The sequence below is a fragment of the Tympanuchus pallidicinctus genome, unplaced genomic scaffold (assembly GCF_026119805.1).
Source record: "Tympanuchus pallidicinctus isolate F22 unplaced genomic scaffold, pur_lepc_1.0 scaffold26, whole genome shotgun sequence".
NCBI classification, from domain to species: domain Eukaryota; kingdom Metazoa; phylum Chordata; class Aves; order Galliformes; family Phasianidae; genus Tympanuchus; species Tympanuchus pallidicinctus.
In genome coordinates, this window is record NW_026294743.1 from 1,640,902 (window position 1) to 1,664,185 (window position 23,284).

General features: G+C 46.1%; 1 protein-coding gene and 1 long non-coding RNA gene across 4 annotated transcripts in view; both read left to right on the forward strand.

The window, feature by feature from the left end:
* The first annotated feature begins 245 nt into the window (after positions 1-245).
* Positions 246-7,573, forward strand: LOC128084314 (uncharacterized). The gene is made up of 3 exons (XR_008208456.1): positions 246-300; positions 4,059-4,260; positions 7,278-7,573. It is a non-coding gene; the product is annotated as an uncharacterized LOC128084314 (long non-coding RNA).
* A 5,684-nt stretch (positions 7,574-13,257) lies between these two features.
* The window catches only part of NR3C2 (nuclear receptor subfamily 3 group C member 2), a 200,056-nt gene continuing 190,029 nt past the window's right edge, over positions 13,258-23,284 (forward strand). Inside the window, exons 1-2 of one of the 3 annotated variants that reach the window (XM_052690209.1) lie at positions 13,258-13,531; positions 16,582-18,343. In XM_052690209.1, coding sequence (XP_052546169.1) covers positions 16,584-18,343 — 1,760 coding nt within the window. In that variant the 5' untranslated portion in view covers positions 13,258-13,531; positions 16,582-16,583. Of the gene's footprint in view, positions 13,532-14,445; positions 14,561-16,564; positions 18,344-23,284 lie in introns of those variants that run through there. The other 2 variants (XM_052690210.1, XM_052690208.1) reach the window with 2 other exon arrangements.

Consider the following 23,284-nt stretch of genomic DNA (forward strand, 5'->3'; position numbering starts at 1 on the left):
AGGACCTGAGCCTGGGTGCCTAGCCCTGGTAACGAGTGGAAGAAGGACTAAGTATAGGGAGCAACTGAGAAGTTGCTGTCTGCATGGGAACTGCTGAATCACTGCCTAAACCTCTGATTGATCGCCTGAGACAACCAAAGAGTCAGCCCTGGGAGCACAGGTGAAGGCAATTCACCCGTGCTGCCGGAAGGGTTGAAGCCTGGCTCCACCTCTCCTAGAGCCATTTAAGAGCTGACTACCAGTGGGGATCTCTTCTGGAGATTACTCCTCTGGAGTTTTGCAGGGATCCTAGAGGCATAGGTAGGATTTTTCTCTATTCTCTTTCTGTTATTATAATATGCTTAGCCAAATTCTTTTGTTTGTTTCGTGGTTATAACTTTGTTATATTCATTGACTACACTGTTAGATGGCAGGTCATGGACACATAAACGGAGGCAATGCAATGAGCTGGGGATTAGCATATGGCTGTGGAAAGAAAGGGAGGAGTCTAGGGCAGGAGTCCAGGGACTGTTGCTGTTGGGATTAGAAATGGGTAAACAGCACATTTGGAAGCTGGAGGGGGTGGAAAGGATGAAATGAATGAGGAGTCGTGGCCTGGCTAACTGGGAAGATCATGAGGAGAGCAAACACGAAAAGAGAAACAAACTAGGAAAAGATAAAGAAGGCAGAGTTATCTGCTCGGCAGCTTCTCTACAGTGCTCACCATCGCAGTTTTTAAGTGATTGGGAAGTTATTAGTGACTTCATTTACACGACTCTGTGTTGATGCTAACAACACTTAAACATGGCAGTATAAATTAAGGAGGAAAAAAAAGGTCCAGAGTTTCTACTACTTTTCGTATCTGAATCATGTTTTTGATTTGCTTAAAGTGTTAACAACTACATATCATGTTATGCATTCGAAGTTCATTGGGGATGTGTCTGCTTTGTATGTCTGCAGACCATGGTAAAGTATCTTTAAAATGAGGAACGCCAAACTACAAAGAATGTGTGGGGAAAAAAAAAGTGGTTTAATCAACCAGCCAGTGTCCTGTCAGAGCTGACTTAGCTGAGGCTTGCAGCACCCAAAACTTTTTACTGCACATTCCCTTCCAGTTTGATATCCTAGAAAAATCTTCCAGGAGGTGGTTTAGAAGAAATTTCTCAAGAAAGAAGAGTAATTTAGAAAGGTGTGAGAAGGATGAGACAGCAGGAAATACTATTAGTATGTTGCTGAGTGTCCTCAGCTTCCCCCACTGCTATGGTATCTCACCATTTCAGCTCAGTGGCATTTCTAACTTTCTCCAGGACAGGCGGGACCCAAGAGCTCTTAACTGCATCTGCCCTGCTCCCCCCAGCACAGACATTGAGCTGTCCAGAATAAATCTCCCAAGAGATGTTTTCTTCTCTAGCCCACAATTAAATGACTTCTTCTTTGCTGTTTCTTCCTGTTTATGCGTTCCTCCTCCCCTGTGAATGGGCTCGCTGGCTGAAGTGTCACGTATTGCTGCTTGGGATGGCACCCCTCCTTCCCTCCCTCTTTACAGTTACTGCCTTAACATTTCCCCTGTGTATCCTAATGAGCATGTTGCCAGCTTTTGGCTTCAGGTCACTTTCTCCAGCTTAAACCCTCCTTAAAATAGTTATGTAACTTTGCACATGGTAGAGTATAAAAGCATTTAATGGTGAAAGCTGTTTTTAAGGTTTATTTTGTTAAGCTTGATGATTTTTTTTTTTACTCCACTGAGTGAAGTTTCAGTAGACAAATGCAACACAAGGGTTTAGAATGAGATAGTTCAGACTACACAGTCAGCATCTTAGTTTGTTAGGTGAGGCAAACTACCTTGCACCTGCTCTGTGTGTAGGTTAACTCCAGTGTTCAGGCATTAGCTTGAATGCAAACAAAATGTGTTTGCTCAGTTTGGTTTGAACATGTCCAGCGTCAATCGCCTGATAGCCTACACGATACCATGACATTTACAATTTTGTTGATTCTTACTGCTAAGATAAATCTTAGTATCCTCTCTTTCAGGTGGAGCAAATGTGTGCAAATGCAAAAGGGGGAGGTGGAGAAAACAGATGCAAAAGCAGTATTTCTTTGTATTCTCCTATGTTCATTTTGAGCTCAGTTAAAATGATTTTATTTACTCTTGGGCTTCTTATTAAGAATTTGCTTTCAGGAAACATTTTGTTAATTTCTCACTCTTCAAGGCACAAAACTATTTGCCTGAACAATGGTACCAAGACCACAAAATCCATCACTTTTGACAAACATTTTGCTGGGATTAAGTGTCAGCAGCCGTTGTCTGTTGCCGGTAGGGTCAGCCCCTTGCAGACCACCCAGAGCTGTCCCCAGTGCTCACTGTACCCACAGAACACAACTCCGATGTCAGTTCCTGTGAAAAGTTTGCATGACAGCTCACAGATTCGGATACGTCACTTCTTGGCGTGTATCTGTCAAATTATTTGGCAGCTCTCTCCATATGAATTGTAGAAGTTTAGCTGAAAAAATTTCCAGATCAAAGCTGTCAATCACTAGGCAATTCCCACAAGGACATGCAGAAGGACCTGGCTGGGAAATTATCTGAAGCTGCAATAATCTATAAGGCTTGCTAAAGGAAAAAAAGCAATACTTCCCAAATTACGTGGTTCAAAGTTCAATTACTGTTTTTCTCTGTACAATTTAAGACAATGAGCTACCATAGTCCCATGATCTGGAAGCAAAGTCAGGAAGTGAAATGCAGTTCATCTATTTCCTTGGCATTCCCTCCCTTTTCAATTAAATATGCTTTTCTTTTCTTTTCCATTATTCTGTGGAGGCAGTAAACCTCAGTCTAAATGAGCATTTACATGAAAATCAGAGCTCTCCAAGGCATCCACTGAAACTCCTTTAATACAATGTTCACTTTAATTTGATTTTCTGTCTTGCCTATGGGAGAGTCTCAATCACATTTGGTATGATTTATGACAGTACTCACCCCCATCCTGCAGGGGTCATTCCCTTTCCTAAAACCACCTCATTTGACCATTTGATTTGAAGCAAGAATTCCTTTTACCAGTAAACAGATCAGTAACCAACGTTGTCCACAGATGACGGTAAGCACGATCCAGTTTTTATTAGGGTCTCTCAAATGTCAAAAAGCTCACTTTAATCTCCAAGAAATTTTATCTGTTCACATCGCTTGCAACCTCTTGGTTGTCTCCTTCATAAAGGTTGTTTCCTTGGGCTCAAGGAGTAATTTCTTCCACTATATCTTGTGAGGAAGCCAGCTCCATCATACTTACTTGAAGCAAACTTTCCCTTTCCAAACCCAAGTGAATCTGGGAATTGTGTTCTGTGACTCATTATCTGATTTTGCCACTTCAAAACTGAAAATTACACAAAGGGTTAGGATACAAGCACCTTCTTAAAGGTATTTAATCTTGCTCTCATTATATCTACTTATGTTTACTTTATTAAAATAATCTGTCACATACTTCCTAAACCATCTCTCAAAGCAACACGTTTCAAAGAGGATTCACTGAGTAAACATACTGCTGAAACTATTGTAACAGCAAAGCAGCTAGAGTTATGTATGTGCAGATTTACTAAGCTTTTATCCATCACAGAATGATGGGCAACAAAGTAAAAACTGAAGTTAGTAGCAGAAGAGTGCAATTCAATTCTTTTTTTTTTCTTTTTCTATTGTTAATATATCCTATGCCAAAGCACTACCACAATTCATGTCCTCTTTGACCCAAAATAAAATGTTTTCTTCATCTCTGGTCTGATCTTCTGTCCATGTATATATCCTCATCTGTGCACTGTATTACGTAAAAACGTATAGAATTTGTACATATGTTCAGTATACAGCTGGCCGTGTTTGGATGTTTATTTTCTGCTTGGTTATGAGTATGTGGTTGTGCCCTTGCTGATCAGCTATATATTTGATAGAAAAATGGTTGTCTATTGGTCAGTATATATCTCCAGGATCTTGGGTTTTGAATTTTATGAAATTCTTCTTTCTTGCAATCTGAAGCTTTCAGCAAGCCGTTATTTATCTCCTCAGCCAACTTATTTCCTTTATTCACTTATTTCAGCCTTGAGTCTTAAAGTTGTGGGAAAGCCCAAACAATTTGTTTGCCTCCTTCTGAGGAACTTCTTGAGCTTCATTTTAGAATGCAATTGACAGAAGTTCAACTCAATTTTCTTCTCTTCTTGCTCCTGAAAGAGTATCTTTACAAGAAAGATAACGCACTTTGCAAGCAGTGCAGAGGCAGCTGATCTATCTCCAGAAACCAGGTAAGGGACCAAAAGTATGGTACCTCTTGAGTTAAATTATCATGTAAATTAAATTAATGGGCATATCTGTAATCTAGGTACTGCGACTTGTTTTACTTGCTTTTATAGTGGCTATAGTCCAGTTGCGCACAAAGAATTTGTATTTGCACATGGCTTCCAAGGGCTGCGCAGCTTCAGTCAACCATATTTTTAAAGATAACACAGAAAGCCACAAGGAAAGCCTGCCAGGCACTGGGACAGAGTAAGCTTTGTGGCCACACGGGCTTGAGCAGCTCGCTTCAGGGGGCATTCCCATAGAAGATGCACGTACACTGTCAGCTTGAGAGTTTCATCAGCAGAAATCTCCTGCAATAGGCAGGAAATCCTGCTCATCTGCTGCAAAGGGCCCAGAGATGCTGGCAACCTGTCTGATGAGCCATGCATCAGAGATGCTGTCCTACCACCTGTGAGAGAGAAAGCATGCTGACTCCTCCTTCCCAGGGATTTTGGCTGCTTCCCTCTGGATGGCGGAGCTCAGCAGACATGCTGCTGGTCACTGACTAACTTGTCAGCCTCTGCAGGTAAACAGTGAGAGACCTTGAGGTACGTCAAGCCCAAATTGCAGTCAAATACTAGTGATACAGCCATCTGTACCACCGTCACTCAGAGAAATGAATGCTCACATGTGACAGTGCCAGCTGACTTAGGCTAATACTAAGAGGAAAATTCAGAGAAGTGGTATCTCCCAGTTCTCTGGATCTCTCATTTTTCTGGTCACTGTCCAACACACTGCAAAATCTAATCCACCAGAGCTGTAGGATTTACCCAATACTTTGATAAACTTTCAAGCCTAACTGGAAGACTTTCAGCCTGCTGTTTCACGCTCCTAAAATGTGGTTTTTTTTTTTTTTTTTTTTTTTCTTCACTTTTTACCATCCTGATGAAGTGAAGCTTCTTGTCTCCAGATGTGTCTGCAGCCCTGATAGCACAAGGCACCCTAATGGGATCCGTGCCCAAACTTAGGTGCTCTGTGACCCTGCGCTGTCGCTTTACAGTGACTTTCACTGTGTCTTCCATTGCTTTTATCAAAAGCATTTCTGGTATTAAGCTTTTCTTGTGATGTGCAACGCTTTGAACGGTATCTATTTCATGTTATAGCTATAGGACAGATCTCTTATTTTTTTTCTCATGGAAAACCCACAGTCTCTGAAAAGAAGATACTCATTCACCTGAACCTGAAGATAATGTCAAAATATTATTAAATTTAAATCCAACAAGTAAAAATAGCAGGGATGCACAGCAATAAGTGGAATCAGACTTAATATTATGTTCTTGCAAGCCCTGAAGCAACATAATTATGTGGCCACTGCTGCATCAAACAAGGAATAACCACTGAACACACTTGAAGCCATACACTGTCATTTACAGATGATCTTTGGCAAAGATTTATGATGCGCATCTGTAGCCTTCCTCTTCTTTTTCAGTTTTACAGAAGTGCAAAGAGCTGGAGAAAGAGGCAAAGGAGGATAGAGGAGATACGTTGCTCTGGTTTTGACTGACTGTTTTACATTTCACCTCAAACTAAGGTTTCTTTGAACAGCTCTTTGGATTGGTCTACAATAAGAGTGTCATGTCTTATTCCTTACCAAGGTCACTGGGACGCAGTTTGGAAGAGCTTCCAATCTTCTATCCTATTTTGACGACTGCTGTTCTCAACCCTCTTGTATCCCTGGAGGTTTGGTCCTAGCTTACACCCCATAAAAACTTCACCCACCCCAGATACAAAGCTTTGTCTCACAGCTGACTTTCTAGGTGCTGTACATGAGGAGGCCTCACAGGGAGAGGGACAAGCTGGAAACCAAATATATTCCTGCCCTCTTGGCCAGGATGCTGAGTCCTTTCACATCAGTGTAGAGAGGTGAGACACCAGCACAGGCTGCCCAGAGAAGCTGTGGAGGCTTCATCCCTGGAGGGGCTGGGACCTCCTTATATTGTCTTTACCAGCATGGAAACCATCCTGCCAAGTTTCATGCACTCTGTAAAGGTGCATACTGTTTTATACTATTGCTACTTCAACTCTCAATTGCTTATATATTTTCTGTATTTTATATACACATTTTCTGGATTATGTAGCAGCAAATGAATTTTCATTAACCCTCAAACATAGATGCCCTCTTCGTATTGCTGTGTTCCTATCAATTTGAATTACCTGTAATCCCTTCTTCCTCATTTTCATTTTACAGAGTATGAAACCAGACTGGGTAAACTTGAACTCAGTAACTTTTTTGTATATACAACAGGAGGTCACATAACCTCTTTGATGAAGTATTCCAGTAATTTATGGATTCAGAAATGTCTTGCCTATCTCACTTAATCTCTTGGATCTGTCTTCTTTATTTTAATCAGAACTGGCGTGGGGAAGTACCTTAGCATGTTTTGACCTATTACGTCTTCAGTCCTGCAAATCTTTCTGGCACATTTGATTTAAATGGATCAATTAAAGAAGACACTTTGCCATTCCGTGACATAAACTCCTCACTTTTGGTCCCCTTACTTATTCAACTTCCCAAGAGTCGTGGCACCATTAGAGGTTTTTTTTTTTCTGTAATCAAACTGTGATAATCTTTTTTCACAATGGTACAATTATCTACTCCTTTCTGGTTTCACCTCGACAAGCTCAGTGAGTCATAGACCTTTACATCGACTGCATCTACGCCCACTGATGATCAACAAGGAGTGACAATCTCTGGGACTCATTTACTCTCCACACTAGGTTTGCAAGGAAGCTTAGAACTAGACACCCTTCAGCACAGCCTCTGCAGTAAAAGTGTTTGCTTTATTTATTCACTTTCTCTGACTGTCAGCAAAGAAGGTCTCTTCCCTTCTGTCCTAACAGTGTAAACCATATTACAATCACCATTGCTGCAATAATATTGAAGTAGTGTAAACGCTACAAATGCTACTCAGTATGACTAAACACGTGAGTATATTTTTACATGTTTCTTTTCATTTATATGTTTTATACATTTTTCTTCCAGGAAAGAGCAATGCTCAGGGCCTGAAAAGTGAAGCTCATCTGCAGGACTCATATCACAATAGCAGCTGTCCTTTGCCAAGAAGAGAACTAAAGAAACTCGATGGAAAAAAAATCAGTACCTCATCTTATATTAGAAAGTAGTGATGTCTTCACTACACAAAAAAAATTCAGATAGGCTTCCTTTTTCAATTTTAAGTCATGCATAAAGACAAAACTGAAACATGCTGGTTGGCTAAACTCTTTGTCATTCCTGCCATGGACCAACTTTGATTCTTAAATAAACAAGATTTCCTCTGAGTCTTGGCTGATCTTCTTTTAGAAGTCTTGAGTGGGGTGCATAATTTTGACTCTATCACAGTCTAGCCAGAGCTATGAGTGCGATGCAAAATAAAGAAAAACATTTAAAACTACTTTCATTTGGCTCTGTTCCTGCCTCTTCTGTGCTTGCTTTCCGTGTGTATATTAAGGTCTGAATTTTGTTGTTGGAATTACTCACAAAAAGCAGAGTTCAAAATGGCAATCTCAAGAACAGCATGCGCAGAAGCCAAAATGTAAATGTGCATGTACAAGAATTCATGCCAAAAATTCTTGCACGTTCGTGGAATGCGCTTCTTCTGACCAGGCTTGAGCAGGCAAGGTAACGTCAGCTTTTGGTGACTGCTGCTAATCTGAAAGGCAGAATGCCCTAACGACGTGAGTTTTCTACATTCATTTCAATACTGAATGCATTCAAACAGATCCTGGTGTGTTTCTCTTGCCCAGACAACAACCAAATGTGTTTTTTATCCATACGTCATTTGTGCTCATGTAACCAGCTTGGGAAGGCAATGGCTGAAGAGGAAACCTGCTCCTGTGACAAAAGGCAGTGGGCTGGGATTTGGGAAATACCCAGTATGGCTTTGCCATAGCCTCCTGAGGTGATCTCAGACAGATCCTTCATTACTCCACTCCTGCCTATAAAATGAGCTCTCCTGAGCTCAGGCTTCTGCATTGCTGCTGCAGAAGCCAGCAATGTATAAGCACAGATGCATTGGCAGCATTGCTTCTTGAAACCAACCTGGGCAACTGTCAGGCTCACAAAAGAGAATAAGCCATAGCCATGCAGCTGTGTTGGTAAGGGTGCTTCTTCTCACAGGAGATCACTTAGTTTATTTGCTAATGCTAGGAACTGGTAGAGGCTAACCTGCTGAACATGTCAAAATTTGTGCCATGCTGGAACTCTCTCTGACTTGTGGGTCAAGTATCAGAGAGGACAGTGAGAAAACTCTGCAGTGCATCACCCTGGATTGCCAGAACACTAGTCTAGGCCCAAAGAATCATAGAATCATAGAATTGCTCAAGTTGGAAAAGACATTAAAGATCATCGAGTCCAACCACAACCTAACCATGCTACCCTAACTCTAACAAGCCACCACTAAATCATGTCCCTGAGCACCACATCTGAACAGCTTTTGAACACATCCAGGGATGGTGACTCAACTACCTCCCTGGGGAACTTATTCCAGTTCTTAGCCACCCTTTCTGTAAAGAAGTGTTTCCTGATATCCAACCTAAACTTCCCCTGGCACAACCTGGGGCCATTTCTCCTCGTCCTGTTACCTGTCACCAGTAAGAAGAGATCAACACCGCTCTTGCTGCAAGCACCTTTCAGGTATTTGAAGAGAGCAATAGGTCTTCCCTCAGCCTCCTTTTCCCTAGACTCAACAGTCCCAGTTCCTTCAATTTCTCCTTGTAGGCATATTCTTCAAGTCCTTCACAAGCCTCGCTGCTCCTCTTTGTGCCTGCTCCAGCACTGCAATGTCCTTTCTGTACTAAGGTGCCCAAAGCTGAACACAGTACTCAAGGTGAGGCCTCACCAGTGCCAAATACAGGGGCAGGATTACTTCCCTAGTCCTGCTCACCACATCATTCCTGACACAAGCCAGGAATCGTGACAGGACCTTCATCTTCAAAGGCATAGTACTTTCTTAGAACATCAAATTACAGATCCTTGGGGAAAATGTATTCATTTTCAGTCCAACCTGTATACATCAACATGCATCCAACACAGAACAATCCTCCCTGCCATGTGAGATCAGCTGCCCAGCTTGGGCCCAAGGATATTTGGTGGCACACTGAATGAGATCCTCCAGCTGGAGCACAGCCTGCATGAGAAGAGCAGGAAATTTCAGGATTATGGAAGAATTGGGAAAACTGCAGAAGAATTCCCCTTTTGCTGTTGGAGATTTAAATCTGCACTTTCATTTAATCAGAAATGTAATTTCCGCAGTGCAGCAAGCTTCAAATTCTACTTATGGCCTTGGTGCCATGACAGTTTTGGTAGTAACTTGTTCTTTGTACATATTTCTACTAGAACCGTGAATAATCATCAAAATTAACTAGCCTATAGAGTGATTAAATAATTTCCTTCAATTTGCATTTGATATGTTTATTAAGTGCTGGAGGGTGTTCTTCACTCTCTTATTTTTTCTGCTGTTAAAGACTATATCTGGATCTTTGGCATAGGTACAGTGCTATTATGGTTACTTCAAAATTTTAATCAGATTACAGTATGAGTTACCATTTGATACTGTAAAAATGCCAGTAGGAAGTAGATAAATATTAAGATACAATTAGCCACCACTGCCTTTTATTGCTGGGAATTCATTAATATTGAGATAAGCCTGAGTTCTGTGGTAGTGACAATTTTTGTAGCGTGGTGCTTTTATCAGGTTACATTTTCTCACAAGTAATAGCACAAGTAATAAACAAGCTGGAGGATGAATATAAACAACACAGGTAGAAACAGCAATATTAAAGCTACAAAATATACGGAGTACCGCCTGCACGTTATTACTTGTGCTTCATTTACCCTACCCTTGTCAACAAGATCTGTAATTCAAAACATGCAATTCCTTGTGAGACATTTTCATTTTGAACCAGATGAAACTATCAGCACTGATCATCAATAAAAAACGTGATTTAAAACATATTGGAAACTCATGCTTTCAAATGCATGTCTTGGCCCTTCACACAAGCAAGTAGTCTCTAATGCCAATATGCATTAGAAATGCAATTGTACTATACTTAGATGTGGTTCAACCGCAGTTATAACATGGGCCATTAAGAAGCATTAAAAAAAAAAAAAAAAAAAAAAGGAAAAAAAAGGAAAGAAATAAGCAGGTTAAAAGGGAACATGTTCTGTTGCTCAGCTAAAAGACTTAGCCATAATTAGAAAATAAAATTGCTCAAAACTGGACGAAACAGATAAAATATTGATATCCAGGAGCGCAAGAGCGCGCCATGCAGAAACATCTTTACCTACAATTTTCCAGGGTTTGTGTCAGGTTTGTAAGGCTTTCAGTGTGCCTGGGAAGCCAGGTGTTCAGTGCAGAGAGCTGGGGAACCGGCAGGCTGCGGGGTGCTCTCGGGACACCGACACCACTGGTACTGGGAAAGCAACCTCCGCTCTACCGCATCCTCCCAAAGTTGGCTGCAGTCCTTCTGAAAAGCGATCCCCAGCCAGCTACGCATCTCCTGCACTCACGGGTAAGGTGAGCAGCATCAAAGTTAACTCTGAGCTGAAGGACTTGTCCATCACAGCATGTGACTGCCTGCCTCGCTGGGGCCGGGAGCAGTGGGAAATGCCCAGCTGCCTCACTTGGACACGGCTCAAAACTTCATCCGCTTTGGTTCAGTTCTCAAAATAGGGCACATGACCTCTAAGCAAGGCAGTACAGTAGGCTGCTTTCACAGTGCAAAGTCGCTGGCTTTGTGAGCAGGGGAGGAGGTAATGCTTGGCGCTCGCCGAGTTATCTTGTTCAGCATCGCATTATCCAGGGCAAATTTGCCACTATCTTTGGAGCAGGGATGACATCTGCCACAGTGTGGCTTATTCCATTGTGCCCGCTGCTCCATGCTATGTGTCTGACATAGGCTGACCTCCATCCAGAGCCAGGGTAGGGAGCTCTCCTGCAAGAGTTCGCTGCTCCCCGGACCACCTGGAGAACAGTGCCCCTCCCCAAGCTGTGACACAACAGCAGGAGCGGCCACAGGGCCACTCCAAGTAGAAATTGCAAGCTCTATTTATACATCTGTATGTGTATCTACAGAATAGCAGTATTTCCCAGTCTGGTAGACCCTAGTCATTATTTTATCAAGCCCACTGTAGGAACTTTTTTTATGGGATTGGCATAATGGGAACAGATAGCCTTTTCTCTTTACAGACAAAGATCTAAATTTCATTTTATAATCTGGCAATTATGTCGTTTGATTTTTATTTATTTATTTATTTTTTAAATAAAACAGATAATCTCCCTTCCCTGCTGAAGATGAGATCTTGGTTGTTAGTGACAGCTGTTAAAATGCCGCTAAAAATAGCTGCCATGTCAACCACTAAAAAGCGGAGTGCTCCTGCGAACTGCGGGCAGAAAACAAATGAGGTTTGCACTGAATCTGCACGAAGTCTGCAAGCATCCTGCGCGCGCCAGGCAGGCACTCTGCCCCTCCAGCTGCCATCTCTCTGCTGGGATGAGGAAAAAAGGGGGAAAAAAAAAACAACCAATAACCATTTGCTACCAAGGCATTAGGAACGTTACCTCAACTCTATTTGCTCAACAGTAATAATCATAGTTATACACCACGAAGGTTGAGACTACCTCCAAGCATTCCAGCTGCTGTTTGTATTTACACCTTTGCCCTGAATAATAAAAATAAACCCCACAAGAATGGCAGGAAGAGTGAGACAAAGCAGCGCGACCCTCGGCCCAGCACTACGCTGCTGTGCGCGGCACGAAGCGGGCCGGCTCTGCCGGGGGTCCCTGCGGGCAGGCGCTGCCCTCTGTCCTGGAGAGCACCGGCGACGGGCTGGGAGAGATCCGAGCTCCCTAGCAGCTGCGTGGCACTGAGCGAGGTAAGGGAGAGGGAATTGTTCGCGTTCTGCGCGATAATACATCTCGCTAGGTTCCTCCTTTTTAGCGACATTCTGGCTAAAAATAGCACGCTGGTGTAGGCACAGTGAAATATGATTTGCTTCCAATAATACGGCAAACTAATTGTGAAATTAAGCTCCCGAGCGCGCTGATATCTTGCAGCCCAGCTCCGGCAGCACCGCGTGCCGCCCCGTTCCGCATCGATCAAGTTCCCGCAAAGTTTGACGGCTGCGGACGGCAGCGGATGGAGCGCTGCCGGCCCAGGCCCTGTGCCGCAGGTAGGGGCGAGCAGCCCTCCGCCCGGGAGCACAGCGCGGCCGCCTCCCTCCCTCCCTCCGCCGCTTCCTTTTATTTTTTTTTAGGATGATTAAAGGAAGAAACGTGCAACGCCCCGAACTTCCCAATAATCCGCGTGGAAACATCTCAGCCACGACGGGAATATGAATGCAAAGCCCGCAGCGATGTGAGCGCTGAGCCCCGCTCCCGCTCGACTCCGCGGTGCGGAGCGGTGCTGTGTGCGGTGCCGTCTCCCGCACTTCCCGGCCCCGCGGAGCGCTGCGCCCGCAACCCGCAGCCCGCCGGGGGGCTCCGTGCCGCCGCCAGGGCCGGGAGAGCCGCTCCGCCGGGGGAAGGGCGCGGAGACACTCCTCCCCCGGTGCCGCCCGCCCTGCCTCCCGCCCTCCTTCCCTTCCTCCGGCGGCTCCGCGAACCAGGAACCGCGGCGGCGGCGGCTCCGTGCGTGAGGAACCCCGCGGCGCCGCGCCGCCGGGTGCCGCCGGGAGCGCCGGGGCGGCGCGGGAGGAGGCGGCGCGGCCGCGGGGCGCTGCGAGGGGCCGGGCGGCACCGGGGGGAGGAAAAAGTTTACACCCTCAGCGCTCCCCTCCCTCCCGCTCCTTGGTGGCGCAGATGGGAGTTTTACCTGGAATGACATAAGTTTGTTGCATTTATTTTTTTCAATTAATATTATTATTATTATTCCCGTGGCTTTTTTTTTTTTTTTTTTGAGGGTGTCTCCCTTTCTCCCCCCCTCCCCCCCGCTTTCTCCCTCTTCACCTCCTCCCCGCTCCTGGATCCACCCCCCGCTCCCCTCCGCCGCCGGCCGAGGGTGTGACCCGCGGGAACACCCACCCACCTCAGGCGTCCATGGTGGGAGCTGTCCGCCCGCCGCGCCGCAGCCCCTCCGCGCCCGCTCCGCCGCGCACTCCCCAAATCCCCTCTGTTTTTTTTTTCCTTCCCCTCCCGGAGCCGGTGCGCGCTCGCTGTCGGATGGTTCGCTGGCAGCAGCCGGGGGCCGCGCCTCCTCCTGCCGCCGCCACCACCACCACCACCACCATGTCGTAGAGAGGTGAGTGCAGCGCGGACCCCGCGCGGTATCCAGGTCACGGCCGCAGCCTGAAAACTTCGCGGGGAGGAGGGACACAGCCGTGTGACGGCGGCGGCTCCGGGCAGCGCGCGCGGATGGGCGCAGCGCGGAGGACACGGCTGCGGGCGGGAGGTGCGCGGCGCCCCGACGGCCTCTCCCAGGCGGGACGCGGGGCGGGGGGCGGCGAGCGCTGGGGAAGGACGGGTGGGGGACGTCGGACGCGGGGCGGGGGGCAGCGCGGGGCTCAAACTTTGCTCTCCTCGCGTCTCCCTGGGAAAAAGCAGCGCCGGGCGGGATGCGCGCGGCAGCGGTGAGCAGAGGACGAGTCCTTGAGGCTCGGCGCGCTCTGCCGCCACCGCCGGTTTTTTAAATTTTTTATTTTTTTTCCCCTCTTCCCCGTTTTTTATTTATTTATCATTTTATTCTGTTTTTTTTTAACCCATCCTTGCACCGGCGCCGCTCGGATCCACGCGCAGCCGAAACGCGGAAAACCGGGGCTGGCGCGGGGGTGACGCTCGGCCTCGCCGCCCCGCCGCGGTCCCCGAGCCCCGGGCGAACGCACCTCCCGTCTCCCCCCATACCCCGAACCGCCCCCCGCGGCCCGGCCCGGCCCCGCGCCGTCCCGGGGCGCGGCGCCCTGCGGCTTTAAGGAGCTGCGGCTGCCGCCTGTGTCGCAGCAACTTTGTATCAGTCATGTCGCCCGGCGGCTGAGTGACGGCGCCGCTCGGCCAATGGGGCGCCGGCCTGGCCCCCACCGCGCGCCTCTCGGCCAATGGGAGCACGCGGCGCCGGGACGTAAACTTGAACTTGCGGGCATGTGACATGTTTTTAAAGGACTTGGCACCTTTTCCCGTCCCCTCCCGGGTGCCGCGCCGTGACACCGGGCGGCGCGGCGCGCCTCGGGCGGGCGGGCAGGGGCCGGGGGGCCGCCCCGCGCCACTCCGCCCGCCCTCCCTCCCTCCTTTTCCCTCCTCCTCCTCCTCCTCCTTTTCCCTCCCTCGGCGGCAACAGGTACCGCGGGCGGGGGCGCGGCCCCGGGGCCCCCGGGAGCAGCGGGCGTGGGGGGATGCAGGGATGCTCCGCCGGGCGGGCGGCGGCGAAACGAGCGCCGTGAAAGGCGACGGCTGCGGGGAGCCGGGTGCCAAACTTAGTGCGGGTCCCGCTTAGGGCTGGGTGACCCTCGAGGGGAGCGGGACCTCCATGCGGCGGCTTTCGGTTCTTTGACTGGTGAGAAGGTCCTTCTGTTTCGCAGTTGCCGCGAGCTCCGTTTCACGCCGGCGGGTCGCGGTGCGCGGGAGGAGGGGGGGGGAGGGGGGGGGATCGCAAATGGCCGCGCACGGGCCGGCGAGGAGAGGCCGGCGCTGAGGGAGAGGGGCCGCGCCGCGAGGTGGTCCCGCCGCCAACACCGCGCCGCCTGCCGCCTCCCCCGCCGCGATCCGCCGTGCTGCTTGGAGCCCGGCTCCTTGCTGCTCCCCGAGCCGCGCAGGATCTCTCCTCTCCCTCCGGTAGCGCAGGACCGGGGAGGGGGGGGGGGGGGAGGGGGTGAAATTTTATTTATTTATTTATTTATTTTTCTCCCGTGGAGTGACCCAGATTTCTATCCGTTAAAGTTCTGAAGCACGCTCGCCTATTGATTCTGTACGAAGTTTTGAGGTTTGCTGCTGCGAAGGTTAGCTTGAGCCAGCGCCACAGCGCTCCCGCAGCTCCGGGCCTGTGTCGGAGCGGCCCCGCACCGTGCCGCTGCCTGCGGGGGCTGCGGGGCTCTGCCATCCCGGTGCTGACCCTCCCTAAGCCCCCGGGGTTCCGAAGTGGCGGTCACTGGCGGCCGCCATTGATTTCTGTTGGAATTAGGCTTGCCCAGCACTTAACGTGAGGGCTAAGTGATGATCTAGAAGTGACTTTGTGTGAAAGCGAGCACTTCTGGATGGAGATTTTCGACTGTAGGAGTGGGTTTGGGTCCACAGAATGATATTCTCACAGCGTTTGTGCCTGACAGGAATGCAGGCGTAAGGCCGTAGCCCTAAGGAAGGGCAAAGTAGTATTCGAGCCTTTCTCTTGAAGGTTTTTTGCTTTTTTGTTTTATTCTTTTTTTTACGGTGTTGCTTAAAAAAAATGATAGTTCTTAAGCAGTGCTAAATGAGGCGGTTAAGCACGGTGTTAAACACTGCAAAACTAGTGCATTTTGAAAGGGGAAAAAAGATCTTTATGTAATACTGATATTATAAGTATTGGCACTCGACTTTCTACAGTTCTGACAAGATGATGAGCCTGTTCTTCAGAATGTTGCTGCTACCTATACGTGATTTTCAGAATAACAGAATTCTTCCAGAATAATGCATGTGTGACCACTCAGAAAGCAGCCATGCTTAGGGAGAGTGCCACGCTGGGTGAAAGGCTTTGTAGGGTCACTTCTTAGAAGGAGGCTCACTTTCCTTTATGCATTCCTCTTACTGCGTACCGTGGAAGTCGGTGGGGTTGCAGACCCTACAGCCTTTCATCATCCCCTCCATCTGTGCAGGAACTTCTGTGGGGCTTCTCTCCTCGTTCAGCTTGTCCTCCCATATCCTGCAGTGGGGCTCTGAAAGCTTGGCTCCCAGCCCCATAGAACTGCAGCTTTCCTTCAAAGCATCGCTTACAGCACTGGAAAATCAAGAGAAACCTTTGCAGAGCACCAGCCCCTGCTGCTTTGCTGTCCCTATAGCACGGTAGCATGAGGTCTTTGGTGGTGCTGCAGGGTTGGGCTGGCACTGTCCAGCATAAGCTTTCAGGCAAGAATTTGGGTGTTTTTTGATGACTGGTCATCTCTGTCTGAGAGTCTGTCAGACTGTCTTATCTGTGAGACCTTTTCCCGTGGCATGGTTGAGAAGAGACTGATGGGGTGGGAAGCGAGGCTGGCAAGCGGACAGACAGGGATAGACAGAGTGAGCGGATATGCCTTGTTTCCCTAGGAAATTAGGAAATTTCCTTAGTAAATTGCACTGTCCTGCCACTTATTAATTTCACTTCTTTGTGTGTGTGTATGTCTTTACTAGTTATGGAGACAAAAGGATACCACAGCTACCCTGAAGGCATAGATATGGAGAGACGGTGGGGTCAAGTTCCTCAGTCTGTGGAGTATTCTTCCCTAGGTCCTGGAGAGCAGGCTGATGCCAGTAACTATATGGAGATTGTGAATGTGAGCTGTGCTGCCGGCACCTTTGCGAACAGCAGCGCTCCAGGAAACAAGGAAAAACCTGAGCTTCTCTCCTGCCTGCAGCAGGACAGCAGCCATCCCACTGTTCTGCCCTCTGACATCAAAACTGAAACCGAGTCGAAAGAACTGTCAGCGACAGTGGCCGAATCCATGGGTTTGTATATGGATTCGATCCGAGACGCCGACTACCCGTATGATCAGCAGAACCAGGGAAGCCCGGGTAAGATCTACCAGAACGTGGAGCAGCTGGTGAAGCTCTACAAGGAGAACGGCCACTGTTCCTCTCCCCTGCACAGCCCCAGCAGGCCCCTGCGGTCCCTGATGGCGGACTCAGGAAGCGCCATGAATGGCGGTGCCATGCATGCTGTTGTCAAAAGCCCCATTGTGTGTCAAGAGAAAAGTCCCTCAGGCTGCAGTCCTCAGAACATGGCTTCCTCGGTGTGTAGTCCTGCTGGTGTTAACTCAGTGTCCTCAACTACTGCTAACTTTGGGAACTTTGCTATGCACAGCCCCATCGGGCAGGGAACTCCCTTGTCACGATCACCCAACGTTGAGAGCCGGGGGTCCATGTTGCACAGCCCCGCTCACATTAGCAACGTAGGGTCTCCACTTTCTAGCCTTATAAGTAGCATGAAATCACCAATTTCTAGTCCTCCTAGTCACTGCAGCGTGAAATCTCCCGTCTCCAGTCCTAACAATATCACTATGCGGTCTTCTGTCTCCAGCCCTGCAAACCTGAACTCAAGAAGCTCTATTGCCAGCCCTTCCAATGCCAACAACAGGTCCACTCGCTCCAGCCCAGCGGTTAGCACTGTGGGGGGATCTTCGATCTGTAGCCCCGTCAACAGCTCGCTAGGATTCCCTGCTTCCAGCACGCCGGCTGGACCTAGCAGAAGCCAAGATACTGTTCCCAGTCCAGAAACGAAAGACAAGGGTGCTCAAGAAATCCCATTTCCCAAAATGGAGGAAATGGAGAATGCCATCTCAAACAACAGCCAGATGAACCTCGTTCAGTTCATAAAGCCCGAACCAGACGGTTCATTCGGTAGTGCGTGCATTGGTGAAAACAGTAAAATAAGTTCTGATTGCCCCTTTTCGGTACCGGTGAAGCAAGAGTCAGCTAAACATCCTTGTTCCGGTGCCTCTTTTAAAGGGAATCAAACAGTAAATCCTTTTCCATTTACAGATGGCTCATATTTTTCTTTCATGGATGACAAAGACTACTACTCTCTTTCTGGGATTTTAGGACCACCTGTTTCTTCCTTTGATAGCAGTTGTGAAGGTAGCGGTTTTCCAAATCCAGGCCTCCCTGTGGGGATTAAGCAGGAGCCTGATGATGGCAGCTATTACCAAGACAGTAGCATACCATCCTCTGCCATTGTTGGTGTAAATTCAGGTGGACAGTCATTTCACTACAGGATCGGTGCCCAGGGCACGATATCTCTGTCACGGCCCGTTGCTAGAGAGCAAGCATTTCAGCACTTGAGCTCCTTCCCTCCCGTCAGCACGCTAGTGGAGACCTGGAAATCACATTCGGAGCTGGCGTCCAGAAGAAGTGATGGGTATCCAGTTCTAGAGTACATTCCAGAAAACGTGTCCAGGTAAGCGAGCAAACTGCTACTTGTTTTTCCCTCCCTTTTCCACAAGATGTGGATTAAAATGAGGTCTGGGGTGGTATTTCTCAAGTTGATGTGTAATTCTGTGCTTGCATTTCAGTTCTTGCTGCTAGACTTGCTGGTTGTTTGCTTTAGTTTGCTATGGATTTAATAAAACCAAGTGCTCGCTTTAATATTTAAAAAGAGCGTATTATTTTCTATCGGTATTAGATTTGGAAGTGTCGCTTTGTTACGTTCGTGAGCTCTTACTACTGCAAACGTTGTCTTTCCCATAATGAAAGGTTAGTAAAATTGCTGTTGTGTGTCTGATAAAGGGTATTGTTCCTTAGCTGGTGCTCAAATGTGTTGTAACTCGAGTGAAATGTTGAGATGAGGGTAAGACGGTAATGTTAGGAATCCATTTCTGTAGAGATGCGTGGCTCTAATTTTGCACTGGGCTACAACTGGTTAAATTTGAAAACTAAACCTTACAAGCCTGTGGCAACATATTATTTCTGTATTGTAACTGTAGGAACATTTGGTTTGTATATATAGAAAAATGCCTCCAGAAGGAGGAGGGCTGTTAAAACTTGATGCATTTGAAAGGGAAAAATGGATGAACTGATCTCCTAACTTTTGGTGAGAGAAATATGCAACCGTCCTAAGCGTTTGTACTGGCCAATCCATGGAAGTCCATACTTCTTCCACGAACGGGTGTTCATGTGTTTTGTGAAGGACGCTTACTTACATAAGCTGTCTACTTGCATAGTCAGTTTTACAAATTATTAAATGCATCTGGCAATGTGACTGAGTTAGAGTAGCTACAAAGCCTCCTCATCTGTCAAACTGGCTGACCCCAGGTTTGTGCTATCAGCAAAATAGCTGATAACAGAATTTGCATTTACTTGTCTAAAGCTGTGCTTCTCCTCATCAAAAGATGCACAGCTTCTACCGTATCCTTTGATTGGAGTGAAGAGAATGTGTACTTTTCTCAATACTTGTATGACTCAAAATATTTCTGGAAAACAATGATCTTCCAATGAAGGACATAGTGGCTAAACTAACTGTGCTTTTGGGAAGGGAAGACAATCTGTGGACCTAGAGTTTGGGGTGGGCAAGGGGGCAGGGGGAGGAAACACTTGAAATATTTGCATTTTATTCTCTGGCCTGTCCAGTACCTCTGCGGTCTACTTGAATAGTTCAGACTCCATACTTGACTTTTTCTTTGTCTAATTCAAATATTGTTTGTAGAGAGCACACTTTTTTTAATACATCTTGTTCAAATTGAAAAGTCTGTACCCCACCTTCTTGCTGAACTTTGCACATAGCTGTATGTTTGTCATCATCTGTGCTTGGATCAAACGTACTTCCTGGATCAAAGGAGATGAAGTTACTGTCTCCTAGTTATTTTGCCAGATAAATGTTCATAAAATGCATTATTTACACATTGGGAAAAGTTCACCAGAAGAGTGATAGGCAGTCTGCAAACAAAGACCCAATACTTACTTGCCTTTGTGTTTGAGAGCTGTTACTTGGGAGCTGGTCCGTGAGACTTCTTGTGTGAGGAAGTGCTGCTCACGTTGATCCAAGGTTGTCATCTGCTGCAGGATGTGATCCACTGAGCAGTAAACAGGGAAATGCTGTTCAAGAGTGTGGTCATCCATAGTTATGTTTTTTTGACAGTTTTGCTTAAGGCTTTTGAAGGAGTATCTTCTAATCTGACGTTATTCCATGGTAGCTCTTCTCACCTGTGCCTCTAGACCCATAAACGAATCATCTGTCATCAGGGGAGATGTGACTGTGCTTTCCTTTGTTTTCTAAGCTGATATCTTAGTAAGGTATGCATCTGAGTGTAGCCGTGGCTTTACATGATTGAAATTCTGACGTTTTTACCTCTCAGAGCAATTATGCACGTGCGAAATTCTGTTTAGGTGGTAGCGATCTGCAAGGTTGCAACACTTCAGACATCCTGATCTGTGTTTCAGATTAGGATACATGTCATCATTTCAAATCTCTATCTCAGCCTCATTATTTAACTAAATGTTACTGTTAATCTGTCTGGCAATGACTTTGTGCTAACAGATGCAGCAGGGGACCTGTGCGAATGCCTTTCAGGTTTCAAAATAAATTAATGTAGAGGTTATCTTAGCAGTACAAGTTTGAATGCATAGGTGCCCATACAGATATTTGTCTGCTGACGAAACAAATCAAAGACTTGCAAAAGCTCACTCTTCCTAATGAGCCTCAAATCCATCTTCACCTTTATCCTCAATTCCTGTGCCACATTCCAGCTAAAGCAGAGAAAATCATGATTAAGTTTGTTCATCCCCCAAAGCACTGTAATAAAACATATTTTAAAGCTGTGTCCCAAAGGGCATTTCATCTTTCCTATGTCAAGAGGGTATTAAAATGACAAAACCTCTCTTCGTTCACGTTGTTTAAACATGTGATTAATCCTTTGTAGCTTGCAGTACCAAGTTCCTGATGTTTTAAGTCTTCCATATCGTCTTTATTTCTTTCTGAAGTATATTTATTTTGCATTATAAGTGCCATAAGAAAAGACTAAAATGAAGGTAAAAAAGAGGCTACATGATTCTTTGAAGTTGGTAGATGATCTGCATTGAGTAGATCTTGTTTTGACAGTGTTATGATCTGAACCTCAATACTGTGTCCTCTTTGATATGCAGCTTACATTGTGGAAAGGACTGGGTGACCAGGAATGAAGAAGGCTTTTCGTGTTGGGAATGTTTAGAATGTTCTTAAAAATGATTTTCCTTTCCTATTCAAATATCACCTTTTATTAAATTGGTTCTTTCTTGAGTCAGTTACAATTGCTGACAGTATCAAATAAGCACAGCCTAGGCATGTGAAATACTTTGCTGTCTTATTGACCAAGTGCCCACTGTCAACTGCAACATTCTCTTTTGTTTTTTTAGTTATTTTTGTTTGATAAAGGATGGTTATGGTTATCTTTAAGGTGGATGGTGGGAACTTTGTTTACAAGATTACAATCAGCAGGATTTGGGGAAGGAGAGCTTAAGTGAAGAAGCATGTTTGCCTGTTGCCTTTGAAATGCTGTTTCTGTTAATATGCATGCAGAACATACCTTTGAAAGATTGAGCATGCATTATTTTTAATAGAGGGTGAATCGTGTGTGTAGACCTCTCCCCCCCCACCCCCTTCAATGAATGACATTAATAAGAAATAGCGGATTTTAAACAAATAATAGCAAAGTGGGCTTAGAAAATAAGGTATGTGAGGTGGAGTGATGTCATTGACGGAAATCTGCTTTAAGGTGGTTGCTCATCTGAATCAGGGTATGAGCCTAAGACTTATGATCATGCCAATTACGTAATTTCCAAAATGGCCTAGGAAAATGTCAGGGTTGCTTGAAACAACAGTAAAAATTGAGGAGGATGACCTTTCTGCTGTGTTAGCTCTTACCTAAAGCTTTTTCTGCAAATGTGCCTTTTCCCTCTAATTTCCATGTTAACTCTTGTATATGCATGTGCATACTCGCTGTTCTCAGCAGTTGTGGAAGAAACAAAGGGCTGATGTGCCTACTGTGCGTTCTTCCAAACAGTTGCAATTGGATAGTTTTCAGATTTGGCTAAAAGTCAGACTGTTTGGTTCCATTACCTGGTAACACCTCCTTGCGTTGCCTTGCCAAGTGTTTCCCCCAAAGCTGCTTTCTTCCCAGGCTGGGAACAGGTGCAAAGTTGCTCCCAAAGGGAGAGAAGACCCCTGAGGATGGCACATTTCCATGCCATAGAGCTCTGGGGTAAAGATCCATGTGCAGAGTTTTTCCCTGTGTGGATGATGATGAATAGGTGCAGGTGTTGCTTGCTGTGACAGGTGATGGAAAAAAAGGACTCAGATGCAGTTTCAGTTTCCCATGATTCGGGAGCAGTTTTGCTCCAAACTTTTTCAAACTTTCAGGTTGTTGGGTTTTTTTGTTTTGTTTTGTTTTTTTTGTTTTGTTTTTTGTTTTGTTTTTTCCCAGTGACTGTAAGGAGTGTCATACCAACTGGTGAGCTGGTGCATGGTTTGCTTGTGCATTTATTATTTTTAATGTTAAAAAAAAAATCTCCCCCTTGATTTTGGTTTAGAAACTAAACAGTACCCTCAAACCTGTTTTTCTATGATGATGATGTGTAACTGCATGTCTTAGATTGTAAACACATCAAAGAGTTGGATTGAATGTACAAATTTAAGCATGTGAATATCTGTTCTTTCGGAGCGTGGGTAGCCTTAAAGGAATTTAAGGTACAAAATGATACAGGTTCCTGAAGTTCTTTCTGTGCGCTAGCCTGTGTATGGAGGTGAGTTGTGAAGCAGTATTGTTTCAACAAAGTTTCCCTGGCTGCGTGGGATGAATTCACAAAGTTACAGTGTGTTGCTATCATTAAATAAGTTCACTATTTCAACTGGAGTTATTTCTACCTACTAGTAATTACATTTTAATTGTTTACCGGCTGGGGAAATTTCAAAACATTTCGTCATCAGGTTTTAGAGTCTAATGTAGATATGCTAAAATTGCCTGAAAGGCTGTCATTCACTTCTTAGGATTTACGATCAAGCTGACAGTGTTTAGGGACTTTTTATACCTGAGCAGTTTGCGTAAGTCAGGACAGTGCTTTGATGAGCAGCCCAGAGCCTGATCTGGGTGGTATATCTCAGCTTCCCAGAGCACCAGGTGCATGCAGGATGTCCCTGTCCATCCTTCTGACCCTGCTCATTGCTCATTGTCATCCTTCTGACCCCCCTCCAAAAAATGCTGATAATAACAATGTGGGCTTCATTTATGGGTAACCCTCCCTGAAGTGAATAGATGATCTGATTTCAGGCTATTGGCAATTATTTTCTGTCAATAACGTTGTGTTAAAAATTATCTAAATAGTCAGTTATCTGAATGATACCTGCCAGGGAGATAAAGGTCTGGTAAAT